General features: G+C 39.2%; 1 protein-coding gene across 3 annotated transcripts in view; it reads right to left on the bottom strand.

The window, feature by feature from the left end:
- The window catches only part of LRP1B (LDL receptor related protein 1B), a 4,835,697-nt gene that overhangs the window by 2,449,039 nt on the left and 2,370,630 nt on the right, over nt 1-16,028 (bottom strand). For all 3 annotated transcript variants that reach the window (XM_069616528.1, XM_069616527.1, XM_069616526.1), the window contains exon 13: nt 3,928-4,147. In XM_069616528.1, coding sequence (XP_069472629.1) covers nt 3,928-4,147 — 220 coding nt within the window. The remainder of the gene's footprint in view (nt 1-3,927; nt 4,148-16,028) is intronic.

The following is a 16,028-nucleotide window of genomic DNA, read 5'->3' as shown; positions in this document are numbered from 1 at the left end:
CCGGGTGAATGAGAGGGGACATGTGAAAGGGTAAGGAAGGGGGAGAGAAAATAGTAGAGGCACATGAAATGCAGACACTGAATGAGAATGAGAGCTACAAGGGATTGTAGAGATGGGAGAAAATGATAGTCTTTGAATGAGAATGTGTTAGAAAGGAAAGGAAATACATGTGAGTGAATGCCATAGCTGGAAACATACCAACGAAAAATTAAAAAAAGCCCTTGATGATGTTAATGATGATGACTATAAAAGGCACATGGTTAGATGATCATAGCCTCTTTCTATTTCATTGACCATCTCTATGATTGCAATTTAATGATGCCAATTATTTTGAACATTTAATATCTTATGACTTGTACCCTTGAACCGTTAATATATTGCAGAGAAGGCAGAAATAATATAATGCTATGATATTAGGATTTATACAATGCTGCGCTGAAATTTGCATGGTCTCCAGGCAATCTGGTGGATCTGGAATATGGAATAGGGAGTGGGTTTGATTCATTGGGAAAAGAGGGAAAAGCAAGGTTGCAGTGTTGTGTGTTGATGTTGGAGATACGATGTACCATGTGCACTGCATGTGTGTGACATGAAATGACTAATGCCCCACAGGAGTACACGGATGAGTAGTGGCTAAAACACATACTCAACCCTGCGGTACTGCTCAACCAAAAGTGATCCCAATTATAAAGTTAAGGTATACCTCCTACAAGCAAAAATAATTAATACTTGTTTCTCAACTTGACCTTATCAACTGTTTGAGTGTTTTAAGTAATTTTACACTTTAATTGGATAGTTTCTTTGGCTTGACCATTGTTAATTTTTGACAATGTGAACATGGAACCAAATGAGGTTACCATCTTTGTTGATCAATTGTTATGTAAACTGCTATGTTTTCTAATTTAATACGTGAATAACGTTGTGGATTTTAGTTCATTTTGCTTGTATATTAGTACTGTTATGTACATTTTTGAATGGTGTTTGTTTTGTCAATCTTGTATTTATGTTTCAAGTGTTTGTTACATTAGTATTGCACTTTAACACAATGCACTGAAAAACAATGCACTTTAAATTAAACAATGATATCAACTATCAGAACACTATATTTGTATTTATTTATTTATTTATTGCATTTGTTATACGCCCAAACCCTTAGGTATCACAGTGTAGTTATAGAAAGCTTGATTTATCTGGTTACATTGGGAGAATGGAAAGAAAACATGAAGCATAGAATATAACATAACAAAGTAGCCATCCTCTGAATTTGACAAAAGTGAGTTTACAGACATGAAGGACGGTGGGAGGCATGTGAAATGGCAGAAGTGAAGGCAAGGAGGGACTGCAGGCTGCACTACAGTAAAATGTGTGGCATCTTGTATAAGTATTTATTGAACAGCCAAGTCTTTAGGAGTTTTTTTTAAATCTGGGGTGAGAGGTTTCATTTCTCAACGCCCTTGTGAGTTTGAAACATGGGACCCAGAGATGGGAGACAACTGATTGATCGTCTTAACCTCCACATATGTTGTAAGCAACAAAAAAAAAATATCTATACATTCTTGTAAGAAAGGATTCCCAATGGTGATACATTTCTTGAATGATGAAATGAGAGCAACTGCTGAACATCTGATACCTGTGCTGTCCTATTTTGCCCAGTTTCTTTCTGTTCTTCCCATAGGATTTCAATTAGTAATAGCCTAACAGTGAAACAGCCAACAAACTACCAGACCAAACGAGAGACAGCAAAGAGCATATAAACACAGCAGCCTAAGAACACCATACCACTGCATGACCTACACCACTACAACTTCAGTGCTAGCTTGCAGGCAGCACTTAGGCAATATCCACATGTTCACCCACAGAGAGAATGTTCTCACCTGCGTGGAAGATAGAGGAGAGGGTTCCTCCTCAAACTAGTATCTCAAACTGTCTGGTAAGCCCTCACAGATAGTTCATACATTGAATGCAGTGTGACACCATTTCCTGAAAACAGTAGACCCACACAAGAGAAAGGGAGAAGACTTAATACCCCTTTTAAATAACATCTCACATGGAAAAATGACAGTCTGTGGTTAGCCCAGGGCACCAGATGGAGGAGAGAGGAAATGGACAGTGAAAGGAAAGGAAGAAAGGGGAGCATGAAACAGAATGTTATGGGTTATTTGGGAAAGGACAAGAGAGGAGAAGGCAGACCAAGAGTGCAGGCAGAGGAAAGTCAATGCAGGGGAACATGAAGGAGAATTGCTGGAGTATGGAAGTTGAGGTATTGGTTGAGGGAGAAAGTGGTAGGTTTGATTACATGTGCAAGGTGAGTAAGTGAGGGGAACTAATAGAAAGAGAATAGAGTGCGAATGAGAATATGACTAGTGTGGAGAGTGGAGATCAGTAGTAGTGTTCTTTTCTTTTCATTTTTATTATTGTCGTGCAAACCTATCTCAAGAAGATTGGAGTGATTTACAGCAGGATTGTGCAATTGTTGGGTTGGAATATTATACGGTAACACAGTACTGTTGGTGGAGCAAGAGAGATATTTTTACTAATCCTGCATGCATTGTTAAAAGAGCCATGTTTTAGTGTGTTTAGTGTTTTGCAGAATTGGAGGATGGTAGGTGCATTTCATGCCTTTACCGGGATTTACCGTTCTTGCTGTTCTTGAGTTCTTGAGTTCTTGCTGATCAGGGCATGCAGGAGAACGTTTGCTTGCAAGTCTTCTCTTTACGGGCTAGCTTTTTCTCCAGAGGTGTGGGGCTTAGCCACCAAGTATGTTGGTGTTCCGTTTTAGACTGCTTTGTAGGTGGTAGATGCAGATTTGAATACGATCATGGCAGCAATGGGAAGCCAGTGAAGTACGTCCAGTATTAGGGAGTTATGGTCGAATTTGTGAGCAGCTGTATTGAGACGTTCTGCAACGTGGGGTGTTTCTCTGAGGGTGCCAGGTGTGCAGCTGGAGGCACAGCAAGCAGGGCATTTAATGTGTGAGATAAAAATGGCTTGGACCACCGCTAGGAATTAATTTAGGGGAATGAAGTGTTTGATTTTGCAGAATGTGTGGAATTGTAACCACGCAGCGTGTGCCTTTGACATTGACAGTAGACATTGCTACATGAGTTGTTGGTTGGGGGACCAATGAGGAAACATTCGGTTTTGGTTATGTTTGGTTTAAGGAAAACATTTGACATCCATGTTTACATAGTACCAAGGACGTTGTGGAGGCAAGCAGTGTCCTGGTGGCCACTGATCTTAAGGTAAGTGTCATCAGCATATTAATGGAATGCTATGTTGGAGTCATTTAGGAGAGGGTTTCATATATAGATTGAATATGTTTGTGGAGACAGTGGCACCTTGGGGAACCACAGACCTGACTGGGAAGTGGTTGGATATGATATGATGAGTCATTTATAACGCGCCCGTACACAAGTGTTTCTAGGCGTGACTAGGCAGATCTGAAAGAGCCAATATGTACGATCTGATGCCAAACTTATAAGTAGGATGCAAACCATTTTAGGACAGTTCCAGAGAAGCCCATCCTGTTGAAGAGGAAGGAAAGGAATATTTTGTGATCAACTATGTAGAAAGGCATCTGAGCCATCTAACAGGTCTAGGAGACATGAGTCCCCAGACTCAGTGATTCTGAGCACATTGAACACCACTTGGATGCTTGCAATCTTAGTGCTGAATTTGGGACAGAAACCATACTGGTCGCCAAGTAGGTCAATTTTGGCAAGCAGTTTGGTCACAACTACACATAGCCCAATATTCAGAAATGTACACTCAATTGTAAATAGAAATATGGCATTCACAAACATGTGTTCATTCTATAAACATTTTAGTATGTTCCCTAAAAGATATTTACACATTGTTCAGTGAAAATGAAAGCCACACGTACAAAAAAATACACAAGCACAATAAACAAGCATTATTTAAATGTACCTGTCTGTTGCTTCCATTTAAAAAAATCATTTCGATGTGATCATAATAGGCATCACACCAGTAGAGAATATTACTATCATAGTCAAGTGTTAGACCATTTGGCCAGAGCATTTTTGATGTCACAAATATCTGCCTGTTGAAACCATCCATCCATGCCTTCTCAATTCTTCCAACATTATCATCAACTTCATCTTCCTCCCAGTCAGTCCAGTACATCCATCTAAAAACAAAACAAAAAGAAAGCAATTTAAGAAAAATTAAAAATAGTTAATATCATAAAATATGGCTTTAAAACGCTTTTTTCTAATGTTAAAACTCACAGTAGATAGAAGCAAATATCTTGATCAGTAGCTGCAATGAGACACAGAAAGTGTAGCAGTCTATACCTACCGATTTAAGAAATATTGGCCGCATTGAGCATACCACCCTTTGCTTTAGAGAAAAAAAAAATCAAATCAACCACAAAATGATCCACCTTGAAATGAGGGGTAGGGCAGGTTATGAGAGCAAGAAGTGGAGGTGCGATGGAACAAGGAAAGTTAAGTGTAGGTGAGCGAGGGTGGGGGTAGTAGTGCAAGAATAAAGTAGAGAAGCTAGGGAGCAAAGTTGCTGAGTGGGTATAAGCAGAGGAGATCTTTCTCAGAATCCGGGATTGAATCAGAAGATTCAGATCTTATTCTGAATAATCTAATTGGCTGCTGCTGAACTGAAGCTTAAATTCTGAATATCCCAGTTAAACCTATGCCATTTTATACTTACCTTTTCAAAGAGAATGACCGAGCAGTCAAATGAAAGGTGAACTGTTAGGAAAGGGACCATGTCTTTATATGTCATTTTTGCAGCATGGACAGTGACAATGGCTAGAGGCTGAGGCCACTGGCCAATGGCCAGGGAGCCTCGAAGAAAATATAGCATAACACAACCATTGAAAGTCACTGAAAAACACTTTGTTAAGAGAGAGTTAAGCTCAGCTGATTTATCAGAGCAAAACACTTAAAATTCAGCGGTTCTGGGAAGTGATGACCATCTTAACTTGCCCCTCCCAATGCAAAGCTCATGAACACATACATAATGCAGCAGAAGAGAATGTGCTGGGTTTTAGTATTAGCAATGCATGTTGGTGGAGCGAGTTATGGTTGCTTAACTTACCTTGACTAGCGAATTTCATGGGGTTTTTGGTTTTACTTTGAACCATAAAGTCCCTTCAACAAAGTTTTTTTACTGAATTTCATAGGTTTTTTAGTAGCACGACTTAAACATATCGTCCCTTTAACAAAGTTTTTTACTGAATTGTATAATAACCTCCCTTTATCAAAGTTTTTTTTACTGAATATACATATTCGTAGTGTGAATTTGATACATGTTTATTAGGATTCCCTTACTTTATATACATGTAACATAGAACATACTGAACCCCCAGCTTGTGATTTTGATGTCCACGGACTGTGCGTATGTCCGCGGACGGACATTCACAACATCAACACTACCCAAAAACTCAAGGGGTATCTTAAATTATTCTACCATGCCATATAAACACTGAACAAGTACAAAAAGCAGCACATAAACACATTATATGTAATAATAAATAAGAAGTGGAACCTATATATGTAACACATCCACCGTCCATTTAAATAGCATATGTACCAAAATGGAATGTACCAAAACAAAAAAGATATACCTCCAACATAATTACCTCACAGAAACTGCACAGCAAGAACTAACAACAGACCTACACAACAGTAACAACAGAATTTACCAGAAACTAGTAAGTAAAGTTCATTTCTAAAATTTCTGCATTAGGTACACTAAAAGTAATATATTTTTTATTTATTTATTTTTACAGAAATGTCCAGTAGAATGGCTTGAAGAAACTTTCCCACGTGAGGAAATGACTGAAAACAGTGATACTAATGGTAGACACTTCTCTATACAAGCAAATTAATAATCATTACTTTATGTGTACTTAACATATATATATTTTTTAACAGACCATACAAACATTGAAAATAATATAGCAAAAGAGACATTACAAAATACGCTGCAGCGCAGGGAACAAAAAATGGATATGCCTATGGAAAATTTCAATCTTTTAAAACATAAAAGAAAACAATACACATCATTGTCCCACATGCACGTGTTTCCCCTCTCCATGTCCCAGTCAACTATCCCCAAACCCTCACCACCAAGGAAATAGTTATGATTATACTTCCATCCTTTCAACCCCTCCCATCCATCTTCTCCAAACCCCTGATTCCCCTGTATTTGTATCAGTTTCTGCTTCCCCCTATATTTAATACATTTTATATCTGTATATAATTAAAAAAATATTATGTGTGTTTTAATTCAGTCCTTTGTGTCTTTTTTTTTAAACGCAGTTAGGGTGTCCGCGGACAGGCGGGTGTCCGGGAGGTCCGCAATTAACCAAAATGGAGGTGTCCTAAGGACACTATACCTGTCCGTACTGTCCACAAGCAAGATGGAACTGTTCTTAGAACACACTCGGTGTCCTGAATGTCAGCAATTAATCAAAATGGGGGTGTCCTAAGGACACTATACCTGTCTGTACTGTCCACAAGCAAGATGGAACTGTCCTTGGAACATACTCGGTGTCTGGCATGTCCGCAATTAACCAAAATGGAGCTATACCTGTCCGTACTGTCCGCATGTAAGATGGAACTGGCCTTAGAACACATTCGGTGTCCGGAATGTCCGCAATTAACCAAAAAGGAGGTGTCCTAAGGACACTATACCTGTCCGTACTGTCCGCAAGCAAGATGGAACTGTACCTAGAACACATTTGGTATTTGGAATGTCCACAATTAACCAAAATAGAGGTGGCCTAAGGACACTATACCTGTCCGTACTGTCCATAGAACATCTACGGACATGCGCACCACACCCATAAATCCTACAAACAATTATGTGGATATGAACAACCTCCTGCAACCCCAACAGTCAGGCTTCAGGACAAGCTACAGTACTGAATCAGCACTATTAGATCTGCATACCGAGATGATGGGTATATTAGACAGGGGCAAATCAGGATATTATTAGACCTCTCGGCAGCCTTTGATCTGCTTGATCACATGAGGCTCCGAGAGGCCTTAGAACTTTCAGGAAAATGCTTGCAAGAAGCAACTGAACGGATATCATCCTTTTTGCAAGACAGACAATTCAGGATTGTCTGGGGAACCAGGCCTCCAAAACCAAACTTGTCGACTCTGGAGTCCCACAGCGTGCCAGCTTTTCCCCCCTGCTATTCAATCTATACATGTGCTACCTTTGTACCATGCTGGCACAACTAGGCATATTCTTCACTAATTTTGCCGACGACACTCAATTGGTCTTCAAGCTCAGTGGAGATTACAAACAAGAATAGCGATAAACTCACATCTATATACAACATCATTGAAGGCTGGATGAAGGATAACTGGATGTGCCTAAACGGTACCAAAACAGAATTAATGATCTTTGGGTCCTCACATTGCAGAAAAAAACTGAACCCATTGCATTCTTCATTCAGCATCAAAAACGTCCAAATCGCAATATCAGACAAAGTGAAGACGCTTGGAGTTTACTTGCAGGACTCAATGGGAGCCGAGGCTCATACAACATACTTGAAAAGAAACTGCCAATACCATCAAAAACTCCTCAAAAAAATCATACCCCTGCTCAATCAAAACAATAGCATCACCATAGCGAGAGCTACAATTCTCTCTAGACTTGACTATGGCAATTCTCTGCTACTTGGAGCTAGTAGCAAATGCCTGAAGCAATGTCAGGTAATTCAGAATAATGCTATTAGGACTATCACGGGCAAATCAAGACGAGAACACATAATGAGTGACAGAAGAGATCTGAATTGGCTGGCCATTGAGGAGAGAATTACATTCAAGTCCCTCATTATGGTCCATCGATGCCTGTGTGGCAAAGCCCCAGCATATCTAAAAAAGCAATTCAAGTGGGATGAACCAAGCAGAAACCTAAGATCCTCTAATAAAGGCCTCCTCCAGGTTACCCCAGCTAAAAAGCTGAATGGTCTTGGCAAGGCCTTCCGGGCAGAAGTATCCTTAAATGGAACAAACTACCCATGACCCTGAAGTTGGAAACAAACTACATACACTTCATAAAGAAATGTAAGACTTTACTATTTAAATAAACCCCAGACCAGACAATAAAAGCACACCATGGATCTGATTTATATATGTGACTACTTCTCTGTCATGTTTTCTGTATCTACTTGTCCTGTCTCATTGGAAAGTGCTCTGATGCCTGCAGGCTTTAGCGCTATATAAACAAATAAATAAATAAAATAAAAAATCGCACCTGTCCATAACTGTCTGTCTAACGTGTTTTGCACTTTTAATTATTTTGAGGACCCGAACACTGTCCGTAGAAAACCTGCACGCATGTGCACGACCGTTACTGCGTATTTGGAGTCCTGCGGACACCCCTCCCATTCGCGGACATGTTCGCAACGTCATCATGTGACCGCACCCACGCTGAGCGTGTGTCCTGATTTGCAGACACTGTCTGGGTCCCTGAACATTTTAAAAGTACTTTTTTGGACAATCCAAAGTATTTTACAGTCATAATTCACCATTGCACATGTCCCAGACAATGTCCCTGGCTTTCTACATGCTTTTTGGAACTTTTTGATCCTTTTTGGGGTGTTTGACCTGACCGCTGTCAGCCACACCCCAGAGATCATCCTCATTGTGCTTCTGGCTACCTGACAGAACATTGTCTTTTTCAGCTTTTGCTGCGCTTGCTGCTCTTGCTGCTTTCTATCATCAAACCTGATGGCATATATGGTTGCTGTTGCTCCAGCTGGTGCTACTTCTGCCTCAGCACCACCCCCAACCCCTCCACCACCAGCACCTCCCCAAGGGCCTGCAGAGGGGAACAGGCGTTAGGATGTAGAGGAGTCAGATGAATAGGATGAAGAGGATGAGGTAGTGAAAGTCCCTACTACCAGCACTCGCCATGAGTCTTGGGTGTGGCGGTTGTTTACCATTCATGGTGGAGTACCAAAAGCAAGTGCAAACAAGGTCACATGCACGGAGTGCAAAATGGGGCTCAGTCGTGGGAGGCCTGGTTCGTACAGCTTTCATATGACATCCATGAAGTGAGACCTAAGGTTGTTCCACAGTGGGGCTATTCGCAAGGTTGTACCTTGTGATAAATGTAGTAGGTTGAGTTCCTCTACAACATCCTTAGTTTCTGCTCCTGTCACCACAAGAGACACTCCTGTGGGACAGTGCATCCCTCCAGCTGCCTCACAGGCCATCCATGATGCTGTTGACCCTTACCTTTCAAGGGTCACAATATTGTATATGTTCTGCAATGCAGTACTCTGCAGGGGGAGAGTCTTCGGAATGCTTTCGAGACTGCGGTCACGGAGCATGAGAAGGTCTACTACCTACCTAAATATGGCCCACCCTACATCTTCCTCTCTCTACCTGCCCTTTCTTATCCCCGTGGTTGGTTTCCCTTCCTTACCCTCCTTTCCCCTCCTTTCCTAGTGTGTTATTTGTAAAAAAACAAAAAAGTATATAAAACAACAACAACCCCCCCAAAAAAAGCTCTTTTCAGAGCTGCCTTTCACAGTTCAAAAATAGAAGTGACAAATAAATAGTGCAGGGCCCTGTGCATTTTTTAAAAGTCTGCGGACAGTTCGCAGACATCTAAAGTTTTGGGGTGCTGCCCTATCATAACCATTGCACTTTTCTATGGTAGGAAGTGGTGGCTCTGAAAAGAGCCTTTTGTGGTGTTTTTTGTGTTTGAAAAACTTCAAATAGTCAATACCTACAGCAAAATGGATTGCTGTAATTCCAAAAAAGGTTGCAATGCATTTTGTACATTTGTCAGAAAAATCTGATTGCCAGCATAATTAAGATGGACTCCATCTCTGTGAAAAATGTATGTGCTACGAAACATAATATTTTCAATGTGAAAAGAGCACATGCCAACATCTCTTAAAAAGGCTCAAACAGCCTTATTGACATTGTGCCTCGCTTTCTCCATTTGTGGACCAAATGAAGAACAACGCAGCCATATTTGTCTCTGCGCAATATGAGAAAAACGTACTTGGGAATTTGGAAACATGTCCATGACCTTCCCAAGTCCTTCTTTCATTGCATATTGCAAAGAAATTCCAGACACATTTCCTAAACTGTTCCCTCCACAATGAATTATAATTATGTCTGGATGATGCTGTGTCTCCAAAGTAGCACAGAGAGATACCAAGTCCAGCCACTTCATTTCACACACTCCATGCCAGTGCACTTCCACATGAGGGAATCCAAGATCTGCAGGTACTCCACAGCATTCCGCATGCACCTCCAACCAATGTATCCATGAGACTCTAAAAATCCAGATAATCTGTTTTCTAAAACACACAGACATAGCTATCTGTTCTTCTCTCAGGAAAAAAATACTTCCTGACAAACTCTCTCCTTACACAACACACCAAGTAAACTTTATTTTCTAATCCCTTGCTCTACTCTTTCTCATTTGCATGCCTCTCCACCCCAAAATCCCTGTATGTAATATGCGGTGTCCGTTGGCTACCGCCATGTCCGCGGACATATCGAAAATCTGAGTGTGGTGAATTTAAATTTAAATAGTGTGCCCCATTTCCCCTTTGAGGTTGGCTTTGAAAAGAGCAGTTTTTTTTGCAGATGCTTGACTGACACCTGTTATTTTGTATTTGTTTTTTTGTTTTTTTTCTTAGTTTACTCCTAAAATCTTCACCTAACCTTCTCCAAAGCAACCCTTACATTCCAAAACAGCATGGCATTTCCCATAACAGATAAAGAAATGCCATCTTCTTTAAAATAAACAGCATTACTGGAATAAATATTCTCATTATTACAGAAGAACAAACCAGTTCTAAGCATGAAAGCACACATGCCTCGGTTGATTGCACACCTAGCAATATTTTGCTGAGGACAAAAAACAGAACTATTGTTGCATATTGCCCTAGGCACTAATCCAGAAAAAAATAACTTTGGCATTTGGAAGGGTGTTCATTACTGCTTGAACCAAGTGTTCCAAATCTGCCAAGAAAGTAGGGGCACTGACATAACCCAAATGGAAAGCACCACAGTGCAAAACTACCAGATGGCGACTGTTCATCCTGCCCATATCTTCACAAACTCGTACAATTCCGTGTACATTGCAATCAGGCACAGTGCTCCACACCACCTCGACTCCTTTAACATCAACATTGTTTGCCATATGCCTGCATTGAGCATATTGCTGTAAACCATGCACTAACATATCTCCAACCACCAACACCCTGACTTCCTACACTTCTGCCATCTTCACTACACACAGCCTCTTTCAACACAAATCAACACCTGATTGTCTAATCCCTAAAGTACCCTTTCCATGCTGGATTTGCTGGAAAACCCTGGATGTGGCACGCCCTGTCCGTGGACAGCCACGATGTCCGCAGTGCGCAAAACACTTAGACAGTCCTTCTACCCTTTCCACTTCACTCTCTGTGCCATTCCCTCATTGGATACAGCTAAGCAGTCACGCAACCATCCACCATTCACATTCTCCAATCACCAATCACAGACCTCTAAATCTAACTCCATCATCAGAGTTCAGCACTTCAAATGTACTGTGGATCGCTCCGAGTACAAGTCTCATGTCATTGGAAAACACCTACTACAAAAACTACTGCACAAGTCTCCAAGATTTCTACTTGCAGCTTCATGCACATCCACATGCATGAATACAAACTACAGGTATGCATATTTTCTGCACAGTACATGTACAGCTCTTATAAATGCATATAAACAGAGTAACTGCCACTTAACCTGTATAACCTATAACATGAACTTACTATTATTTTTCCCATCTTCTATAATCAACTGTCATTTCCAAACCTGTCTGCTATCTAAATTCTTTTTTACGCACACAACTTTCTAAAAAATCATAATATTAAAATATGGGAGAAATAACAGTATAATTGTAGAAAAACACTTAGTATTGTATTATAGAATTACACACAGCCAGGATAAGTTCATTCATCTCTATACACTCACACAGATAGACACTATCATTGGAAAGCTCCCAGCTGAAATACCACCACTGCCTGTACATCAATTCGTCTGCTTTATTACCCACACCTTCACAAATGCATACATGCTATGCTTTTCTGTACAGGTTCTGCCATTTACCTTATAATAATTGCAAAATAAGTATATCATTATTTCTGCTATCTCCTAACATGCAATAACACAGTCTTAAGAAACCAAGTGAGTTTCATACACTTAGTATTCTACTCATTTGCAAAGCATGTTGAACTAACATATTGTACGTAAAATATAAAGGCTACACACACAAAGTCAAAGGAAACTGCATGCACACACTATGTTCAGTTATCAAACAATAATACTACTACACAAACATAAAAATCAACGTGTAAATTAACATCAGTGCTATAAACACACACAATTACTAATTTCTTTCTTTTACAGTGCAGTGAAGACCACTCTCCTGAAAAGCAGCAGCATCTGAAGTACAAACAACAACACAGAAGAAACCTGCTCATTCCAAACAAAACAAGTAAGTACAATACTACCATAATATTCTTACTGTTACTCAAACACACTGTGGGGTTGATTCATGGAATTTGTGCACCGAAAAAGGGGGATTTGTGCACCATTCTGCCCACAAATCCCCATTTGATAAACAAGGATTTGCAGGAAGAATGGTGCTCACATCCCTGTAACTCAGCCCCTAGAATGTTAGTATTGCAGAACAAAGAACTGTTTTAATTCTATACCATTAGATTTAGTATTAGTGCTTCTCCTCACCACTAGCTTACTTTCTACTGTCATCTGAACACCAGTATATTAACACACAAATACAAGAATAGACTTCCCAACTAGTTGTAGCTGCCCAATGCACAATCACACACCACCACATACATCCTTACCATAATACTCAGACAAGCATGCACACAGCACACATACATTGCAGCACAGCCAAACCATACCTTCTTTTTTTTCAACAGACCCCAAAGAATACCTACCAAAAAGCAAGTTTGTAGAACGCAACACAGAAGTAGAGCAAATGAAAATAAAAGTGTCCAAAATAAGCATCCATCTCTAGAAGAATTTGTACAAAAAGTTCAAAAAAAAGATCTAATAGAGTTATTAAGTGAAACAAGAGAAGCTTCCAGTACAAAAACGTTGCCTCCTCCTTCAAAATGTAAAACGAAACAGAAAGTGAATAACAGAATTCAGCTACCACTACTGCTAACACTGCTCCTATAAATCTTGATGTAGTGGCAAGTAACCATACCAAAAAAAGTATTTTACAAAATAAATTCTGCCACAGAGTCCTTCAGAATCTTATAAAAACAGGAGAGAAATCATGCGCAACCCTTAACTCCTACAGTAGAAAATTAATTTTAGGAACTCTCATAGACAGTGCAATCCTTCTCAAAAGGAAGTTATTTATTTTAGTGTTAAACAGAATGAAACCACTAACAAAAGTAACTACTAAATTACAAAAAATACTTCTCAATAAACAGAATGTGAACAACAATAAGTTCTTAAATATCCGTGGAGGTGTATGGGTCACACCACAAGAACAGAACCATATTTAAATGAAGAAGCATTCAAACAAAAGCAAACAAAAACAATTGCCATGCATAGCAGTGGACGGGGTATGAAAAACGTAATAATACCATTATGGAAGGGGAAATGCTGCTCACAAAAATATCCCCAGAAAACTCAGTATCACCTCTCCATCAGACTGAACCAAAACGTCCAGTGTACAAATGGTTGTGCATGTCAAAGTGTAACATTGACAAAAAATCTTTCAAATATTTACACCAGTTCCTCAATCAATAGGTAAAAGGCAAAGACAAGTTCAAAATGAAACTACTACAAAATATGGATTACTGTCCAGTGCGCAAACACACAGGACTTCAAGGACATTCATTAGCCTGCATTTCAGGACCTAATTGCAAAAGCACCTTCCATCATATCAAAATGAGATCAACACATCATTCAACTATAAAAAAATCTAGTCCACAAACTGTATTATGCTAAAAGTACAGCTTTAGCATTAGACAATTTAAATAACAATCTTCTACATGGTACAGCCAAAGACCTACTTGAAGAAATAGAGCATATCCAGATAAAATATTTTGGAAGTGAAAGCCACTTACAAAATGCAATAGCTTTACAACAGACTAGGAACAATTCTACAAATGGCAACCTTCTATTCCATACATACAAGAAAGAAATATTAAAATTTAAAAGCACATCTGCTGAAATACCAAACCATGTGTGTGTGTTTTGCCGCTGAACTTTTTATAAAAGTAGCACAAAAACTGTAGACATAACATACAAAATACAAGACCATGAAGATTCCAAATGGTTTGAATTAGCTTTCTACCTTATACCAGAAAACAAATACAAAATAAATGACCCCTTAATACTTTGCAGTTACTGCACTGCAAAACTTGACAATAACCAAACTCCTTCATGTGCTATTTCCACTACCAAAACCCTTGCAACAACTCAATTTATATCAGAGCATCATAATTCAAACAGTGCATCCATTTCAAGCAATAATACACCTTCAACCACAAACAGCTAAATTACCTCCGTCAGAAGTAGTGAAAGGCATTTGTGGCAAAGTAGTTTATTTACCATTAGACCTGAAAGAAAATGTACACACTCTAGGAGTACAACGCCCAATAGAGCAATCTTAAATTGTCTTAGTAAACGGGTATCTACAAAAGACAAAAAGATTTGGCAACAACTCGTAGACTTACATAAAGTTAGACAAGCCTTGCAATATGTAAAAGACAAAAACAATACTACAAAGAAATGAATATTGAGAGAAACGACTGAAATAATTGAAGAGTCTCCAGAAACTGGTCAATTTGAACTTCTAGATCCTGCTACAGTATCCAATATTTTAGACCATTATATAATTCATCCATTATACTCTAAAGACACCATAGATGATGCACTAGAAACATACCAAATGCGCAAACCAAAGGATCACCAATCAGCATTAGGGAAAAAAGTATAGAAGCACATGCTTTTCCTCTACTCTTTCCTACTGCGCAAGGAGGAAGGTACGATGATAGACCCACTCAGATAACAGCATCAGAATACTGCTCGTTAAGAATGTATTCTGAAGATCTGAGATTAAGACACATGTGAAATACATATTCCACCTACTCTTTGAAAGTGAACTAGCAACTCTATGCTACGAAGTTGCACACACATTGAAATCAGGTACCCATTTTCAAAATATGTCAGCTACGCAATTACTACAAAAAGTGCAAGAAAAAGATGAGGTTTTACAATCAAGCATTACAAATCTGTTAGCAGACATGTGTGGTACTAAAGAGTACTGGTTCCAACGTCACGGAGATGTACATTGTATGATAATGAACCTTGTCCCACCCACTTGGTTTGTTACATTAAGATGAGCAGAATATGCATGGGAAGATTTACATGATTTCCTACGCATAACAAACAAAAACAAAACAAACATAGATATACTAACACCTGGAGAACTTTGCTCTCTAGATCTTGTTAATGTTTCAAGATATTTCCACCATTACTTCATTGCTATGCTACACTTTATTTGTAATAAAATTGTTCCTCCCCTCAGAGAAGTGCAACACTTCTTTTGGAGAAAAGAATACCAGACCAGAGGAGCACCACATAGCCACATGCTTTTATGGATTAAAGATGCTCCTAAATTTGGTCAAGACAGTGATGCCACTGTTTTACAGTTTATCGAAAAATATGTCACTTGTGAAATTCCATCATAAGCAACAAATAGTGATCTTCATGCACACATTTTATAATTTCAAAGACACAAATGTGGGAAATATTTTTGTCGCAAATACAAAAGCAAAGGGAAATACTGCACCAAATGCTGCTTTGGTTTCCCTAGACCAGTTTCAGCAACAGGTCAAGTAAACAACTTCATGTCTTCAGTTAGACAAAGTATTAAAGGTAAATCACCTAAGAACACATATTACATAAAAAGAACAGAAGAAGCAAAATATATCAATGATTACAATGCAAGCATTGCCCTCTTAT

This window comes from Ambystoma mexicanum, chromosome 9 (genome assembly GCF_040938575.1).
Source record: "Ambystoma mexicanum isolate Mex_15411 chromosome 9, UKY_AmexF1_1, whole genome shotgun sequence".
Classification (NCBI taxonomy): Eukaryota; Metazoa; Chordata; class Amphibia; order Caudata; family Ambystomatidae; genus Ambystoma; species Ambystoma mexicanum.
This window is presented reverse-complemented; position numbering and strand designations above follow the sequence as displayed.